The sequence below is a fragment of the Clytia hemisphaerica genome, unplaced genomic scaffold (assembly GCF_902728285.1).
Source record: "Clytia hemisphaerica strain Z4C2 unplaced genomic scaffold, Clytia hemisphaerica genome assembly, whole genome shotgun sequence".
NCBI classification, from domain to species: Eukaryota; Metazoa; Cnidaria; class Hydrozoa; order Leptothecata; family Clytiidae; genus Clytia; species Clytia hemisphaerica.
Window position 1 is genome coordinate 98,942 of NW_027104039.1, and position 19,911 is coordinate 118,852.

The following is a 19,911-nucleotide window of genomic DNA, read 5'->3' on the forward strand; positions in this document are numbered from 1 at the left end:
TCCCGCGAAAATTAGTTCCAATAAGGTAGTCTCTCTAAGGGTCGGAAATTTCAGGATTTTTAGAAAATTTTTTGATTTCCAGAGAAAAAATTGTAATAAAGTCTCTCTAAGGGTATGACTTTTTTCAAAAATCGAAAAACAAAAAATTCAAAAAGTCTATAACAAACCTCTCATTCGCCAACCCTAGTAACCCACGGGGGTTACAGTCCATGATTTTGAAACTTAAAAACACATATGAAAATATATGGGTGGGAATTTACTGGGGGAAATTCACCGGGGGAATTCACCAGGGGGGAATTGGCTGGAAACCATCCAATGTCGTCACAAAAATTGACGAAAGTCACTCAGGTCAGATAGAAAGAACTGTTCAAATTTTTGGATATTGAGTTTTGATATTCCACTCATGAATAGTACATCGCGTCGAAGGGAAATTATGACCAATGACATTCAAATATTTCCACTTTGTATCCATCTGGATCAAGGATATATGAGAGTGATGTGTCGGCTGAAAGAGAAGCAGAAATCAAAAAGAGAAAATGAGAGCTTACCGTATGTTAAAAGGGGACTCAAAGGGGTAGTAAATAGAATAAACGACGTTGGACACAATAGTATATTGGTTTAAACAGTTTTTTTCATTGTCATGATATAAGTGCCATCAAAAACGTCCTTCTTCCCTTGGAGTCGCACGTGAACTGCCTCGGTCTCACTGCGAAGGGTCTGGTTCAGTGACCAGGGGTCTGGGAACCAGTAGCCTGAGAGGTCAAACGGTGATCCACGTGGTCGAAACCGTTCGGAGGCTCTCACACCTACAGCTCTCAACATATATGAACACACTACCGTAGTTCAGAATCCCAGCTGGCACACAACATTGTTTCAACGTTCACCTAAGGTTTTATGGACGTTATGAACATTAGATAAACGTTGAAACAACGTTTTGTGCCAGCTGGGATACAAGTTTGATATTTCCCAACTAACTTTTCGTCCGGGATAATTTTATTTGAGACAGCCGACTGAAAGTGCTAAACATTTTTTTCCAGTTGTACGGCATATTGCTTATGTGTAAAATAAGGAAATACACCCCTGTCTCAGTGCCCCGGTGGCATGATTTCAGTACATGATTTTTTTCAGTACATGGTTTCAGTACATGATTTTTTCCTACGTCACCGCAGTAATCAAATTTTTATTGCACTCATTTGTAATCATCCTAAATGGCTTGGGAATTCAAGAACTGTTTTTATTGTCGCTGTCTTTATTCAATTTATATCTCAATTCACAAATGAGTGCAATAAAAATTTGATTACTGCAGTGACGTAGGAAAAAATCATGTACTGAAACCATGTACTGAAAAAAATCATGTACTGAAATCATGCCACCCGGGGCACTGAGACAGGGGTGTGGAAATTGAATAACTTTCCAAATTTCATTACCCCCCCCCCCATTGATAGTTGCGGTGTGGAATTTAAATCCAGTAATTTAAATCATGAAGTTCGTTACTATTACCGTGAAAAGCACAGGTCAAAATCATATATTGACGCCGTGCCGACGAATCGAGATTCTATTCATCGCGCAATCAACGAGACAAAAGTAACCATGACGACCGTCCAAGATCTTGGATGAAGTTCAAAGTTGATATTTTTATTCCCGTCGTTGAAAACACAACAAAAAAATATCATCAATGCTTTTTAAAAAGAGTCAGTGATAGAGAATCATAAATCAAAGTCTGTCTATTATTTCGATTCAATTATAGTTTAGTAATTACTGTTATACATTTGGGGATCATATGTAAAAGATTTTTTTCGAAAGAAACTCACTTCGATTACACTTGGAGGTTTCTGGGGAATTCGTAAATAGTAAACTGCATACTGATACCAAGGATTTATTATACACTGGATATGCAGGGTGTCCCTAATTAAAGTATCGAGTTTGAACATGCGATTGAGTAGAAAAGTTTGTGTGTGTTATCGCTAAAATATAAGAACGTTCTCCATCACACAGGCTTATTACAAAAGGTAGTTACAACGTATAAATTAATCGTAATGACAAAGAAAAAAGAGGGAGAGCTTAAAATACAATTTTGTGAACACGCACATAAAACTTTCTACTCATAGTTGTGTTTCGACTCGATACTTTAATTAGGGACACCCTGTACAAGTAACAGATTTTCGCCGATTTCTCGTGTACTAGCTATGTCCGCAGTAATGATATTATTGTTCACTCTCCTTTCCCTCATCAAATGATTTTTCGAAGCATTTTTATTGCATTTCTTATCGAAAATCACTCATCCAATTCCCAAAAGAGACTTAAAACTTTCCTGTGAGAATCAGATTCTTCCACTTAATGGATAATTATAAGTCGTTATGACGTTTCAAGCTGTGAGAAAGTTGCAAAAGACGTGTTGTGTATAAGAAATTTAATGTTGACACCAGAAATTTTCAAACTTCAACCTCAAAAAAACCACCTTGCCACCACGTGCCTCCAAAGGATTTTCATACCACAGTGGAGCCAAGACACTCAAGTCTTATGTATGTTAATTTGAGCTCTTCTGGGGACAGTCTTGGAAAGATATTTCCAATTGAAAATTTTGTGTCACTACAAGCATTTTGTCTGAATTTCTTGTCTAATGATGTTTTTCTCACATTAGATTTCACAAATGTATCCTGCTTGGAATAGCCTTACTTTGAAAGTTTTTTTTTTCTACAAATGTACAAAAAGAAAGAGCTAGAGAACTTTCTAAAAATAAGACTGATAAACATTTTTTTAAATCAGACATCTTCGAGCCGCCATGACAGTTGTCCTTTGCGGACAAAGCTAGAACATCATTGTTAAATATTTCCTTTCCAGAAGGAAATATTTGTTAAAACGGTAAAATTTCTTCTCCTTCTTCTTCTTCTCCAAGTCTAACGCTCGGTTTTGGTCAATTTCGTGAGTTTGTACATGAGTCTCTTTTTAAATCAAGCTCCGGCGGTAAAAACAGTAGGATGTTCTTTTTTCGAGGCGGAAGACGTCATTTCTTCGAAAAACGTCTGTGGTAAATTTCCGTACGGCGCTCCATTCTCCTTGTCGATCGGGCAACGTCGGCCGTTTCAGAAGCGTATTGTTGATCGGACCTACATACTGCTTTGTTTCTGACTGTCAAAACAAAGATGGCAGAAAATAGACAACAATTTTTGCTCTTTCGCTACTTTTCTTTTTGGTTTGGAATGAGCTGGAATGAGAGATGATAATACATGAGAGATATAATCTCTTGGTCTTGGAAAAACAGGACATTTTATCAACTTTCACAACAAACTAACTTCAATTTTGTTTGTATATTTACATAAATCGTACGAAGGCAAGTGACTGTGAATAAATATGACCATGTTATACCTAAAAAATTAAAAAAGTTTGTGCACCCAACAAATGCAAGCCGACAATGCAACAATGGGAATGGTTGATGAACTGATTTTAGCTAAAAATTTAAACATGGAGCAAAATTGACTGGTTAATGATTAAATTTCCCTTGGTTTTTTTATCTACAACAATGAATTAACTGCTGGGGTTTAGTGACAGTTAGTGAAAACTCGTTGCGGTTATAAATTTCAAATTTTAAAGCTGATAACCAGGTCCGGAACACCACAGCCCCAATATGAAGAATGTTATGTTATACTTCTTAAAAGATTTATTGCATTGAATATGGATGTAAATAATTTGAAATAAACTCACATGTACAATTAAAATTTTTCTTGAACTTGGAGATTTTTTTCCCCGCATGCATTTTAAGACGTGGAAAACTTTAGTTGTGAATTTAGAGATCTTTTGTAACGTGTGTTTTAAACGTGGAAACTTTTGTCGTGAATTTGGAGATTTTCTTACCGTCAACTGCTCCAACTTGGACTATCTGACAAAACATGGGACGGCAATTTGGCCACCATTTCACCGAAACTCCAAAGTCATTTGATTTGAGTTAATGAACGGCGTATTAAAAAAATGACAAAACGATGGAGCGTTTGACGTCAGCAAGTTACACACGCATTATTTGTTAATCCCATCGGGCGATAGGCGGTTAGGCAGCGGGCGTTCTCTAATTCTCTAATCGGCGCTATCAGTGAAAGTTATCGTGACATGTTATGAAAGGAAGTATGATTTATAAACTTGGTGGAGTTATCAAAACAAATTTGTTGTCAAAGAGATTTAACAAGTTAGTGAAAATACAGACCAGATATCAAACAATCCCATGTTTCGACCAATCGTCCCAAGTTAAAGCAGTTGACGGTATATACATTTAAAACGTGGAAACTTTTGTGATAAATTTGGAGATTTTCTTACACGTGCATTCAAAACGTGGAAAACTTTTATCGTGAACCTGACATTTTCTTCCACATGCATTTAAAAATGAAGAAAACTCAAGTGATTTCCTGGCATGACAATTTATTTTATTTTCTGACATTTTTTTGGAAATTTTGATTGTTTCCTAGTATGTATGTGACATTTTTTGCTCTTGCAGCATGCTTTTGGAAATCATAAAATGGCTTCTGTCAGGGGAATTTTTTCCTATCGACATTCTTTCAGATTATGAAATGTTTCCCAGTATTATAAAAATGAGATTTTTTTTTTTTTTGCATTCTGTCGGAAAATATGAAATTGTTTCCCTGTTTTGAAAGATTTTTACTTTTTAGCACGTACATTATTTCAAAAAACTCCAAAAGTTACTTTAAATTTTTACATTTTTTACAATATTTTATATATGAAAGTATAATTCAAAATATTTCATCTCATTTTGAAAATATATAAAATTTTCTTTGGTTTTCTTACTGTGAAATATTCTCCTTTTTGTCATTCTTTCATTTTAAATATTTGCCCTTTTTGGCTATATAATATTTCTGGAAATCAGCGCTTAAAATAATAATTATATAATCAGATCTTTTGATGTGTTCAACAACACTCTACTTGGCGGTGCGACGCCGGGTGACCGCTAGTATAATACTAAAATCCATTTAAAGTCCACCTAACGAAAATTAAAGTTCCAGCCAATTTGATTACTGCATTGTTGTTCTCAGTCGGGTTCAGCTTGGATATATTCCGTGATCCGTAGCTTTGAACCTACAGTCATCTTATGAATAATCCTGTAAATACTGGCAATAGCATAAATGGAATTTTGAAATTCTTAGGGACTTGTGTTGCTTTATGTTATCTGAGATTTAAAGCACTTTGAAATCTTTTGAGGACATCAATTATTATTTTTTAACATTTGTAAAGGAAATATTTATCCGCATCTTTGCGGCTCTTGTTTTCTGAAACAAAGGAAATACAATGATCGCTCTCCATCGTTTTATGAGTCGTTTATCCAGTGTATAATAAATCTTTGCTGATACAGTCTGCTAGACATTAATAAGGTAATATTTGCTCTTCATCTTTGGTTCTTTCTACAGTGATTAGATTGACACATGCGCGATAAATTTTCTATTATTGGTCTTCAGAGGTTAATATATTCTTTGAAAACTTAACCTCTGATACTCAGGGTACGTTACTATAGCTTTGAAAAAATTATCGAGTTTGACGCACCTGGATTTTCAACAACTTGACATCCAAGCTCTCGGAATCGTTTCATAGCAGCTTCGTAATCAGGAACACAGATACCAAAATGTCCTAATATGTGAAAATGAAAAATTAATTGTAAAACAATTTGCTACGCCTCTACATGACGTGAATTTTGACTTAGCAATTTTTTTTTACCCCAAATGGATATTCTTCATGTAACTGTTGATTCAAATTGTTAGCTAACGCAAGTACATGGTTAGATGTTCAATTTGCAAAGTGAAATACTCACCAAAGCTATCAGGATTGAGTTTACCGCATTGGTATTTCGTTGGATGTTCAATCGAATCCCATGAACTGTATGAATAAAGAAAAAAAACGTCCAGCACTTTCGATTCAGACGATAAGTTCGCTTTTAAGCGGTCACGAAAGGTACGATTGAACCAAGGGTCATTAGAAAAATCAAAACGATTGCAAGTGACTGTAGGTACGAGATTGAATTGCTGCTAAAAAGGCAATGGTTTGTACTTGGTCATTGTCGTAGTAGGGGGTAGTTATTTAATGTTCTCATCCGAGTATGAAGAATATCCATATAAAGAGCTCACATAGAATATCAGAATATATAAATGCCTTAAAATTTAGCTGAAAAACGGACCCCTTTGCTTGAAACTTTTGATCTAAAATCAAAAATCTTAATCTTGAAACCTATTAGCCCCTTGTATAAACATCTAGCTACATGCTCCTTTTTAAAAGTACCTGCTAGTAAAAAGATTTGTTGTATTGGCCAGCATGATGAAAATAGAATAAAATGAAGAGCAACACCAAAATATCAAAAAATCTTTGATCCATTAGAGCGTTTCACGATGAAAAATATCGAACGTTAAAGGTTTTATTTTTAAATAAGAGTGCGATATCGTTCGCTTACTCGTCGATTTTAGTTTACACATAGTCATTATAATTTTATAATGACTATGGTTTACAAGCTTTTTAACATTGGATTGACACGGATGTGGAGCAAGATTGGTCAGAAAGAGGAAAAGATAAACATTTTTTTGTTTGTATCAGCACAATATAATAGGCAGACACTGTCCTTATATGCAACATGTGTCTGATATGAAACGAAAACACTTATGTAAAAATAAAACTTTTAAGGTCTTCTTACTAAGCCATCTCTAAGTTTCCAGATCTTCCCAATCGCCATTTATGAAATGCTTTTTCATCGTTCTGCGGTATCAGATTCTTATTGACAAAAGTGAACACGTAATATGAAGACCTTGTTTTTTCGTCATCTCTTGTCAGCAATAGACTGGAAGGGAAAGTGTAACATGGAAGCCAATTTTCATTTTAATAGTCTTCATTTATACTTTGATTATGCGCGAAAGTTTATGTCGCAAATTTGTTCGAAAAAGTTATTATGTTTGAGCAAGTAAAACAAAATTAACATTATTAAGCTTTCCGTCCATCTTTTGAAATGCAGTTGTTGCTCTCTAACTCGATATTCTTACATTTACATTTAATACGATTCCTTCGATGAAATTCCATTTCCCTTGAAAATCGAATTGCAGAGCGTCAACTGTTTTCTTAAAATGAGAAACTTTTTCGGAGAAAGTTGATACACCCTGTCTCACAGCCCCGACTGAGCTTCATCTCATAGTGGGGATAAAACTTCTTTCGGAAACCAAATCAGGATAGAATTTCTGTTGTTCTCAGGTTAAAAAAATCCAGAGGGGGTGGTTTCAGAGTGAAACTCTTTCTATTGAATTCTAAATGGAGATGAAATGAAAGTCAATTTTCCTGTGCGTATTTTCCCACCGGGGACTAAATTTTGGCCTAATTTCGAGTGGGCTTAGGGTCCCAGCGGGTCCTGTGACACAAGGGTGTGTTGATTGACAATCTGATATTGTAATCAAACTACCTCTTGGCTGCAAATATAATTGATAGCCTCGTGGTTGGTAAATTGTCGCTTGATATTGGTCTACCAAAATTCTGTTGAAATCAACAAAACTGAGAGAAGAAAAAAAACTTACGTCATTCCAAGTACTCCAGTGTAAAATTTGATCGTTTCCAAAGGTTTAGAAATACGTATAGCAGTCTCTGTTAAGACGAACTGTTTTGTTGATGAGTGGGACTCTTGAACTGCATTGGATATCTCCTCTTTGCTCGGATAACTCATTCTGAAAAAGTTTTAAATATCAACAAAAATTGTGAATATTCCAATAAGATACAAACTTTAGCAATTGATCCTTTCTCTGTTTGAAAGGTCATCAAAGGTCACTCAAAACCCAGTGAGTGGTCAAATTTCCCAGAAATTGAATTATTTTTCTCAGTTATTTTCGGTTTAAAAATTTATTTCCGCTTGATAATCAGTATGTTTGCAGAGTAAAATTTCACAGGGATTGTGAAAACGTATTATGATATTGACTCATGATTGACTATAATTACATTGCTAATATCATTATTTCATCACGTCTTTTAAGTAATTTTTTAGGTGGGTTGGCTAGGCTGGATGTAATTTCTGTTATCAAACCCAACTTTGCATTGCAAAAACCATAATGGATATTTTTTACCCTGAAATATATTTTGAGGTTAGCATTGAATTTCCAAAAAGGATCCTTCCTCATCACTGGCAAATGCAAAAAGTCATTTAACCCTTTAAGTGCCACAGTCATTTTTTCTAACTTTTCTTAAAGAAAATCGCTAGTTCAAACTTTATAAAGGCCTATATCTCGAGATCTAGAAGGAGTTAGAAGCTTGTTCGTAGCTCGTTGGATAGCTTAGAGTCTCCTCTTTCTTTTAGGCGCCTTCAGCGCCGTCCGATTTAGGAAGGGCGGGTTGGCGGCGGCTAAGGGGGGGGAGTAGGTAAGGGAAATTAAATCAGTAAATGATAGAATGATGCCCAATGGTAAAACTTCAACTTAATTCGCTGGAGGACAGAATCAAGTAAAGCAGGGCTAAATTTGGAGGTTCTTGGATCACTCGTTGACCAAAAGTTGTCAAAAAACGGTCAAAATCTTAAAAAACTGGATTTTTATCAAATTTTTGCATTTTTTTTACTTTTTGGCTTAAAATCTCGTTGGAAAGACTCACTTTTGATTTTTTTTGCTTGACTTTTTTTGCTACGAATTAGACCAAAAATGACGATTTCTAACTCAAACTGGCCATTACAGGAGGGCTATATATACGACATTGGCACTTAAAGGGTTAAACAACTTAATTTGACCCCCAACATTGAAAACTATCAGTTTTCAAGTAAGATATAATCATAAAACAAATTATCCTTTCTGCGCAAACCACGAACCGCCTTTGAAAAGGGTGTGTCAAATGTGATGATTTGACCTTGTTTTTTTCTCAACAAAAGCAATCAAAACTGCGTCACTTTTTGTTTCAAAAAGAAAACGGAAGCATTCTGGGTTTTAATGTTTGTGACTGACGTTTATCAAGATTCAATTGTTGCTTTAGCCAACGTGCCTTGCGTGGTGTATCAGAATCTGCTAGGAGATTAAGTGAGACAGGTGTTTTTACCGAAAATGTAAAAAAATTAGCGTCGTTTTGCATAAGATTCATAGGTGTAGCGAAATACCCTGCAAAATTTATGGATGAGAGCGGTTTTTACGACACTGTAATTATTGTCTTTGTTTTATCAAAAGATAATGAATATGTCATAAACGTCTGCACTCCCTCATAAATTTTGCAGGGTATCTAGCTACGCCTATGCAGATTCCTACCCTGAGTATCAGAGGTTGAGTTTTCAAAGAATATATCAACCTCTGAAGACCAATAATAGAAATTATATCGCGCAATGTCAATCTAATCACAGTAGAAAGAATCAAAGATGAAGAGCAAATAGTACCATATTAATGTCTAGCAGACTGTATCAGTATGTAGTTTACTATTTACGAATTCCCCAGAAACCTCCAAGTGTAATTGAAATGAGTTTCTCTCAAAAGAAATCTTTTACATGATTCCCAAATGTATAAACAGTAATTACAATACTAAACTATTAATTATTGAGATGTTACTTTAATTGAATCGAAATGATAGACAGACTTTATGTTATGATTCTCTATCACTGACTCTTTTTAAAAAGCATTGATGCCATTTTTTAGTTGTGTTTTCAATGACGGGATTAAAAATATCAACTTTGAGCTTCATCCAAGATCTTGGATGGTCGTTATGGTTACTTTTCTCTGCGTTGATGCGCGTTGAATAGAATCTGGATTGGTCTGCACAGGTCAATATATATCGACCTGTGCTTTTCACGGTATAAGATTCCTGTTCCTGCACTGAGATTGATATGCCTTTTTTCTATCGGAAAATAAGACAAGAATATTGCGGGTAGTTGAGAAATGAGCTTCGGAAAGTTAGGCGGTTTCAAACGAAGTGAACGCAAGATTTTCTGTACCTTTGAATGAAGAAAACACTCTCCAATCTCATGCCAGCTATCCCGAGAAAAATAGCGGAAGAATCCGGAAAAAGTGAGTAAAATCTTAGTGCAAGAATGAGAATCTTATGCAAAACGATGGTAGAAGCATTCACCTTGTAACAGACGACGAAAGATTTCTTGCGGTCAACAAACGAATTGATTGTGGTACAATTGATGAGATATATTTTGGTGACCGTATCATGCTGTTTTAACTTTAACGTGCCTGAAACATGTTTAGATAGTGAATTTCATGTAAACAAGCATTTTTCCTATTAGAATAATAAGGAATCATTTCGTGGAGTTAAAAAGACCAAACATATACACAGTTAAATTACAGAAACTGTTGGCAGAAAACAGCTCCTTCTGTTAAAATACCGACAGGAATAGTAGAGCTATTTAGCCCATTGTTCGAGAGCAAGAGGTTAGAACGCGTTAATCAATTGTAGAACAAGTTGTAAAATAGGAAACCATTATCTTGAATCAGACCTCTGTTCTTAGGACTCGATGTGGTAGAGTTGCTTAAATAAAAATTAATTTCAAGAGTATTTTCAACATAAATATCAATATGATGATTAGAATTTTAACATCTTAACAGTAAACAACAAAATGTTGTGTTTTTTTTGGCATTACGATGTATATTCTGGATAAAACACGTTATCACATACACCCGGGGAGGGGTACTTAGGCAAAAATGGATGATGGGTATGTGCGGACGGTAAGGGTCGGTTTTTTCACCTTTCAAAGTCTCTCTAAGGGTAGGAAAAATCAGGATTTTTAGGAAATTTTTTGATTTCCAGAGAAAAAATTGTAATAAAGTCCCTCTAAGGGTATGACTTTTTTCAAAAATCAAAAAAAAAAATTGTAATAAAGTCTTTCTAAGGGTGTGACTTTTTTCAAAAATCGAAAAAAAAAATTCAAAAAAGTCTCTCTAAGGGTCACCTTTTCACCAAACATACCCCTCATTCGCCAACCCTAGTACCCCCCCGGGCACATACATAATCCAATCCAAAGTATAACTAGATCAAAACATACTCATGAACTATCTAAACACAACAACTTGCTGTATACATTCCACGAGATAACTAAAATCTAAGCATTTAACGGCCTTAACTTAGGTGCACATGTAATCTGTGCTTGCAATACTATATCACTAATTCACTTTATTTATAAGTTAATCCTTAAATGACTTGGTCGTACTTCGAATTTCAATATTGACAAACCTTTGACTTACCTTCAAAATAATATGATACTGGAATGAGCTTTTGCATGCAACGTCAATTTCACTGTTTGCATTCTCTAGTTGTATAGTATCTACTTCAGATTTCAGTTCAGAAGTGCCGATTTCATATACCTTATCGGCCCATTTTACACTGGCCCTTATTGGCGTTATTTTTGGGCTCGTGGCGTAATATAGGCCGGCGTAAAAGGGGCTGGCGTTAAATAAGAGCCGATAAGGTATATGAAATCGGCACTTCTGAACTGAAATCTGAAGTAGATTCAAAATCTAGAAATAAAGTAAAAAGGATTCTCGTATAATGGCTGAATTTAAAATACAAAGACAGAGAAGTAAATTTAAAAGCAAGTTCCCGCGTACGTGAAGTTGAAGGGTACGGATATTTGTCGCCCTTAAGAGTGACTTTGGAACTTGAAAGTCTTTGTAAGGGTTAGTCTGAGTCGCAGACGTCTACAAAACCACAGGTAGAATATAAGGAGAACGAATCCGTTAGTGGATGCCAGCAGCCTATGTAAGGGTTGGAAAAATTAATTCATCAAATGTCAGTCCCAGTGAGGGTTGGGAAAATAGGAAAACTTTTTACTTTTTACTTTTTACTACTTGAAAGAGTAGAAAACTTGAAAGATATAAACTTGGTAAAATCGGTCTCGGTAAGGGTCTTAAAATTCACAAAATTTTCCTATATTTTTCCTTCTTTTTAGTCTCACAAAGGCTCCGATGGTCGATAGTCGGGTGGCACATACCTGTCAGCTTGCAGCCTTAGTGCTACTTCCAGTACCACTCCCGGCGGAACATCCGTTAACGTGGAGAGGCCGAAGGGTCAAAATGAGATAAAATTTGCTTGAAGTAGGAGAAAAAAATCTCATTTGCTCAAAAGTGGGGAGGCTGAAGTCTCCCAACTTCCGCTGCAGGCCTGAAAACCTCTGAAGCTCTCTGAAGGTTGATTTCAAGCTTTTTTTACAGAGCCATTAGCAATTGAAACCTTCAATATTTGTGGTCAAAAGTGTTCGAAAGGAATTTCTTAATCTGCTAATGTCCCACAGAGTTCATTGCGACAGAATTTGGCGTCTAGCCAGGTCGTTTGAAAGTATGACAAGAACTATTATTTTGAATTAATTAGGTCTCTGCCAAACATGAGACTTTCTGAAGAAAAAATATAATTGCCTCGTTCCCATAAAGCAGTTTCTCTATTTTGCACGACTTTTTTATGCAAAGTATATTTTATTGTGGAACCATAAACGAAGTATCACTGTATATAAGTTATGTCAGTAACTTTGTGACCTTTATTATTCAGAAATCGACTGCACGAATCCAATTTCTGTTTATGCTGAATTGAATTTTGAATAATGGTCATTTGTTTATCCAATTTGGTTGGCCAATATCCGGGGGGGCACTCCAGGTAAGTGACCTACCGGACGTGCGGCCCTTAAGGGTAGGTTTTTTGGACTTTGTAAAGTGCACTGTAAGGGTTGTTTTGTGAGCAAGTGGGAAAAAGTGCACTGTAAGGGTGTAAAATTTGAGAAAATACCAAATTTTGAGGTAAAATTTGAGAAATTTCAAAAGATTTTGCCCTGAAAAGGGCAAAAAATTTCGAAAAATTGCACTATAAGGATCAATTTTCAGCCAAATTTGTCCTGCACTGTAAGGGTCCGATTTTAGAGACCTGATTTTAGGCCGAACGTACGGTCGTTTACAAAATCGAGTGCCCTCTTCGGGGCCAATATATAATTTTGACACTAGCATGACACCTAGCAGTATGGCTGAAGCAGTAGACTTATTAACCATTGAAACTTTATTTGGGCCTGATGTGCAGAGCTGATCAGACAAACTTCTAGCTCTTACTACTTCCGAGCTATACGATTGGTGCATTCCATGAAAGATGATTTGAAAAATTCTAAGGGCAGCCTACCCGCTTCTTTTGAGATCGTTTGTAAAACATGTCAAAAAAGTAAGACTACGTCATCATTTTTATCAGGTTTTCAAATCATTCAAAACATTCATCGTCACAAACAAAGTGACGTAATCAATATGAGAAGAAAAAAATCACACTAAGATAAATTGAAACCTGTTATACTTTATTGAACTGGGGTAACAATTTGGGATACAAATATTTTGCCCAAATGTAACCAAGTAATAACATAAACTCAATTCATAAAATATTCATTTCTTTTCAATTTTTACGTCATTTAAACTGAATCCTAATCAAAATCATATGCTTTTACATGAATAAGTTTACGAATCAATGTGTCCACCGAAAAAAGAATTACAATATTTAAGACTGCTGGCATTCTCTAACATATTCATGTTATTTTCACCGTAAAGTATTGTCACCGTATTTTTGTGCAATTTTTCCAAAGAATTTGAGTGTTTTACGGTTCTTAAAGACTTAAAATGCTCTTAACCTGTGCTAATATTTTTGCCATCGAAACCTTATGTTTCTAAATAGTCTGTTCTTCTTAAAAGATATGTATAACTTACAAATTCCTATCACATATCCGGCGGATCACCCTATAAATTATCTTTCGATGATAATATATTATCCTAAATTTCATCTCTTTTAGAAAAAGACACTGCGCATTTATGCAAATCTTGATTGGAACTTTCGAGCTGTAAACAATAGAATTTGAAATACTTAAACCGTTAAATACAATGGTTTCTCAATCTCGTACCCAGAGCCACTTCCACTTTTTGATTTTACTGATGGAAGTGAAATAATCACCATGACCACGACTATCAGAATTATCGTAAAGTAATGAACTAAGGGACTGGGTTCTAGTTTGAGGGTTTTTCTATCACTATTCCATAAGCATTCAAAAGCCTCCCGTGTTAGCAGTAGAATCCTTACCAAATCACTGAAACAGGAGTGTCTTATAACATAATTATACCGGGATTGCGTGGTTCAATTTTAATCGATCAGCCCCTACCGAAACAACTCTTAGGCACATCGCTTTTAATTTAATAGTTTCGAAAGTCATAGCGATGGAAAAGGAAAGAAAGATTCCAAGACAAAAGGAAAAGTGTCGAGCAGGAAAATACGAAACTTACAGATAAAAAATCGTTACGGAACGATTTGAAGACTGGGATGGAATCTTGTGGCGTGAAAAATTAAAGTGTCGAAAATTAGTCTCGGAAATACAAGAATTCAAAACTGCAGCCAAAAATGAAGCAATAGTTTTTATTGTTACGTCAATAAGGAATTATGTCTCAATCATAAGACTGTCAAAAGAACAAAATTTGAAATCAGTGGAACAAACTAAGCAAAAGTGATTATGGAAAGTAGTTTTATAAGAATGAAACTTGCAATCTAAATGGCAAACTTAGGGTCTGCAGGGTATATTTAAAAAAAAAACTTAAACCTTAATTTTGAGAAATAAATCTTGACTGTTCTTAAAATTTCGACTGAATTTTTAAAAGATGTTTAAGAAAACTTCTGTCCAAATTTGTATTACCCTGTCAGAAAATATTCTTATAAAAACATTATGTTGGAAGCGCAACAGTTAATAAGGTGTGCCATGCATGTGCGTTACCCCTTTTGTTCAAAACAAAGTGATTAATATCCTCATTAGTTATTGTCATTAAATTGCTACCTTAATGAGTTCTATTGTTCATCATGCATTTAACGAGTTTCCTGTCCTAATACCGTTATCAAAAATCATTATTTAAATAATTAATACGTTGGAACGTATTGAATATTCTCACGGGAGCATTTAGTATAAATAGGACGTGCTGAAATCGACATTTTCATATTTTCTTTCAAACTACTCATTCAACTTTATGGGCAATCAGATTGGCTATAAGAGACATATCAATAATAACACTTTGAAAACAAGTCAAACATCTGAACAGCAGAAACATATTTTGAAAGATTTTTTGAAAATGGTTATCAAACGAAATCAGAGAGGTGGAAGTGACAAAGTTCTCGTCAAAAAGGTAAAAATACAAAATTTGAAATGTTCTTAACTCAGTTCGCTTTAAATGGAGAAAAGAATTGTTATTTAATCATTGGTTTTTACTATTATAAGTCAAAGATTTTGAATTCCAGCGAACGGTGAGCTCAGTATAAAAAACCTTAACATGGACATTTATCAGAGTACCATGTCATTTTAATAAGCTTCTAATCGATCAAAATTGCCAAATCAAGAAATTTAATATTGTTTTTAATTTTATTTCAGGATCGAGCTGATGCATTTTCTTCTATGAGATTACAAAGAAATCAACGTCGCGGTTCCCGGCCCAACGAAGTCGTCTCTTTCGGTGAGCGTTATTACAGACGCCGAAGGTCCAGTTCCATTGACGCTAGTTTCAAATTTTTCAATACTCCTTTAATCAATACTAAAACAGACAAAGACCAAGAAATGAAAGGGAAAAATAAATTCTTCAAATATTTGGCATCTTCAAAAAAGAAAATTTTAAGTCGTACTTCAAGTGCACAACCTACAACTAGTCGTATTGAGGAGGAAGAAAAACCATGGAGGTATTATAAACATTCATCTTCTGTTGAGGGAAGATGTGGCGAGTTTGATGACGACAAAAAAGTCGATATGGATCGAATGACGACGTTTGTTTTGACGCAAAGATTTATCGGATGGAAAGTTTGAAAAAGATACTCAGTCTTGAAATGTCGAAGTTGGGTGATAAGTTGACCCTAGTTCAAGGAGACTGGACGTAACAGAGGGTCAGGAAGATTACACGCAATCAAATATAATGACTGGGAGTCGGTGCTATATCAGGAGATGTTAGCTTTTAACACCCCCTGATTATACAGCGTCTTTATTCATAGGTATATAACATCTCCGGCATCCAGGAGCTATGAGAACTAAACCATGGTACCATATTACTATAAATTTTGAGCATTTCAAAATTTCGAAATTATTTTTTGTAAATATCATATTGTAAGATTTTTAAAAGTTAAAGATTTTGTAAATATTATCAACTAAGAAAATGATGTAAATAAAGTTAAAGAGAATTTTCAAATGAAGAAAAAGAGACTACCTAGAATAAGAAAAAAATGATTTTCAAATTCATTTTTGAAATTCATAATACCAAGTATCGTTATTGAGGCAGCCGACAAACAAAACTAGTCGACGTTGATGAAAAACAGCATTTTGTCAATGGTTCAGTAAATTTGATACACAATACCCATTTGACTTCCACGTCATTTACCAATAACCTTTAAAAAACAGCTTTAATTCTACCAGAGGAATGTAAAGAGATGGAAAAACAGCTTCTCTGATTACTCAAAGTTAAACGATCACTTATATTGAAAATTCTATTGTAAAAACGTTGATTAGGTCATTAAATGAAAGTCCAGAAAAGACGGCTCGCCATACAAATCGGACGGTTTCTACATGATTTGACGATAAAAATGAAAATTTGTTTTTCCTTTTCTACCGATTACTAGTTCAATTTTTAAAAATAAGGACCAATATTTTTACCAATGTATAGCAAAAGAAATTCTTAACGCAATGATATTAAATTGGTTCTTGTAAAACTCTCAGAAGTCGAGTAAAATCAAGATGAAGTTATAATTTTCTCGAGCTCTAGCTTTCCATATTATGGTGCGGTCATGATGCGGTTATATCAGTAGAATCGCTAGGAAATTCTGAGCAAGAAGATATAGGTACCTTTTCGTATAGGAGAGGTGTACCCAAAATATAAGCCCTAAAAGTTTGCGCATAATCAGGCTCGAAACAAAAGAATTTTGTCACGACACGCTAATTATCCAGATTTTTTATAGCGACAACAAAAGAAACCTATTTACTCGACATAAACTCCCTTAAGGGCAAGAGACCTGGTATATGACGAGCCGTTTTTCCATTGTTTTCAAGAAGCTGTTTTTCCATCTCTTTACATTCCTCTGATTCTACCCTCTTATTTGATTGCAAAATCCTTTATACGCTCCTATTATATCGAATCTAATTGGTAAATCAATACCTGTGACTAGCTGGAACACCCCATCCACCAAAACGAAAGAAAATTGGCCGGTGAACATTTCACATCCTCATAAATTAACTTTCTAGATTGCTCCAAAGCTGAAATAATATTGTATCTTAAGTTGCAACTTCTAAAAAATGAAATAAAGATTCCTTTTCACTGTTCTAGCGGAAAAAGACTACCCGAAGGTAGTTGAAAATAAGCTTCGGAAAGTTTGGCAGTTTTGTGTATAAACACACGATTTTCCGTACCTTTAGAAACAAACCCTTTCCAATCTCATCCCGGTTATCCTGGGAAGAATAGAAGAAAGTCTTCGTAAAAGTGACAAGAATCTTAGTGCGGAAAATGGGAATCTTATATAAAACAACGGTATAATTTAAAAATTTCCAGTTGAAATGTCAGTCATATGAAAAATGACTTAATTTCTTCCTCGCCACAACAATTAGGTGTTGTTTTGGAATGTCTGAATGCTTGCCAAGAGACATTTGCTTTGTATTATGCAATCTTTTAAAGTCGAGCGTGGGTTTTTTAGCAATCACCAATTCTTACCAAGTAAGTGTAGGTAAATCGAACCATTCATCTTCTAAATGTTACAGGGTGTCTAACAGAATGAATATTTTGTGTTTTTTAAGGCTTTTGGAAAAACTTATTAATCTTCCTTCCTATTTTCCACTTTTTCTTATCTATCTATTGGTTTAGTGCTAGTAGAAATCTGCTTCTTACATGCTACTAAATATCACTAGAAATATCATCTTGATCAGGTGGATCTTACACTGTAACAGGAAATGTAATGAGGTCTGGGGGAAGGGGGCTATAGAGGAGCAGTACGTTATAATTTTATGAACTCTGGAACCTAGTAATGTTTAGTCAACATGGTCTAAAGGTCTTTCTTTCAGTATCTACGCAAGTGAGAAAGCCTCTCAAAAATTTTTCAGGCTATTACCTAGCTTTAAAGAAAGAAAGGTACAAGTACAACTGTGGTTTGCGCTGACAGAGAAATTTTTGATTTTCAACCCCTCTCGTTTGGCATTTTCTATGTTTTAAAATGACAATGACCATAGAAGTCGAATTAAATACAGTTAATATATTGAAGTGGAGCATTTGATGGCGAGCGAGCGAAGGGAGCAGATTTTTTTGGCTTTTTCGGATAATTCACCTTTAAAGAAGGGGAAGGAGAAAATTCTAGTGGGGTGATTTTTTGAAAGAAAAGTTCTACTGGGGTACGTTAAGATAAGGGCATTTCGAGTGGGGTATGTGTAAACTTTTTATCATTTTCAATGGGGCGTTTTTTTACTACAACATTCCAGTGGGGTGAGTGATTTGTCCAGTGGGGCTGAAAAATGAGCTATTTTTGGAAAAAGGTTTCACTGGGGTGGCCAGTGGGGTGGATCCCACTGGGTCAGGCAGGGTGTACTAAAAGGCTCAAAACACACATATTGTTTTTATCTGAACATTTGGTCTTTGGCTGGTGTGAACAGTCTATAACGTATCCTACTTTCCTACCTAGGTGTTAACCTGGTTGCAACATTGTGAAACGTTCTTCTCTTTGTCGTGTTCTCAAGGTTGACCAATCAGGTTAACTATCGCATAAGTGCTGAAAGGGAGCCCCAAAGGCTAGATGGACCCTAATTCCTCATGGACTAAACCCTCAGTCTCTTCCTGAACTACGGAAGTACATACCGCTTATGAGTATTTTGACAGGGAGAACCTTTGAGTGCCTGTATCCGAAAACCAGCAATAAACTACAAAAATTATTTTAAAAAAAGAATTCAAAACACCTCATCTTTTCGTTTGTTTGTTGTCTTTTTCACTGAATTTTCCATTCGACTCGGTTGACAATCTAAACCATCGTTCTTTCGTCTTTTGAAGTCTCGATTGACAAGTGATACCGGAAAAAAGAATATTTAAAGCTTGCATTAGATCAAAAAAAATCTTTTTATTTTAATGAAAACATGCACACATGTTCAAGTGACATGACGACGGTAATGGAAAATGCTACCATTTTACACACGCTGACTCATGACAAACTCGCTCCCAAACCGTAAGGAAATCCGTTCCCACCTCCCTTCGTCCATGAGAAACTTCATTTACACGAATTATTTCAATATACACAGGGGTCTTAGGGTTGGCAGATGAGAGGTATGTGCGGACATAACCTCCGAAAACCGACCCTTAAAGAGAACAAATTCTTAGTGAAAAAGTAGAGAGACTTTTACCATTTTGTTTCTCGAAATTAAAAATAAAAATTCCTAGAAATTGTGAATTTTCCAACCATTAGAGGAACTACTTTGAAATTTTCTGATTTTGGGTGAAAAAACCGACCCTTATCGTCCGCACATACCCAGCACAAATTTTTGCCCCCCTCCTGGGTATACATATGGTAACTTTATAAACATCCCTATCGAATAAAAAGATTGGCCCTGGACTCGTCTAAATTTCCATTGGTTATACAAAGTGATTTTCTGAAATGATTAAGAAATGAATATAACATTTCAGAAACTTTTACATGTGTAAAGTATCGAATGATTGGCCTTATTTGGGGCCCCCCAGTGGGTTGCGTGAATGCGTGAAAATTGAAAAAAGAAATGCGTGAATGCGTGAATTGAAAAGACTTGCGTGAACGTGAGTCTTTACAGCATTTTGTTTGGATGATTTTTGAAAGTCTCTCCATGGCACCCACCATACTGACATTATACTCATGTTTCCATGGTACTTTTTTTGAAAGAGGAATTGAAATCAAACTAAAGTTCAATAAACTTAACTAGGTAAATAAGCTACTGTAATCAGATAAAATAACATTTAGCTT

The 19,911-nt window shown here is 35.2% G+C and overlaps 2 protein-coding genes across 3 annotated transcripts; one reads left to right on the forward strand and one right to left on the reverse strand.

Annotated features, from left to right (window-relative positions):
* Positions 1 to 309: 309 nt before the first annotated feature.
* Positions 310 to 11,186, reverse strand: LOC136811766 (lactoylglutathione lyase-like). 2 transcript variants are annotated; one of them, XM_067068387.1, is made up of 7 exons: positions 11,169 to 11,186; positions 10,051 to 10,160; positions 7,542 to 7,688; positions 6,677 to 6,820; positions 5,807 to 5,871; positions 5,542 to 5,625; positions 310 to 505 (listed from the first exon to the last, which is right to left on the reverse strand). In XM_067068387.1, exons 2-7 carry the CDS (start codon positions 10,137 to 10,139, stop codon positions 432 to 434), a joined length of 603 nt encoding a protein of 200 aa, XP_066924488.1. In that variant the 5' UTR covers positions 10,140 to 10,160; positions 11,169 to 11,186; the 3' UTR covers positions 310 to 431. The 2 variants fall into 2 exon arrangements, with proteins under 2 accessions (XP_066924488.1, XP_066924487.1); XM_067068386.1 differs by lacking the exon at positions 11,169 to 11,186 and having other exon boundaries at positions 10,051 to 10,183.
* A 3,672-nt stretch (positions 11,187 to 14,858) lies between these two features.
* Positions 14,859 to 16,167, forward strand: LOC136811750 (uncharacterized). The gene is made up of 2 exons (XM_067068369.1): positions 14,859 to 15,101; positions 15,344 to 16,167. The coding sequence occupies exons 1-2, from the start codon at positions 14,946 to 14,948 to the stop codon at positions 15,767 to 15,769; spliced, it is 582 nt and encodes a 193-aa protein (XP_066924470.1). The 5' UTR covers positions 14,859 to 14,945; the 3' UTR covers positions 15,770 to 16,167.
* The last annotated feature ends 3,744 nt before the right edge of the window (positions 16,168 to 19,911 follow it).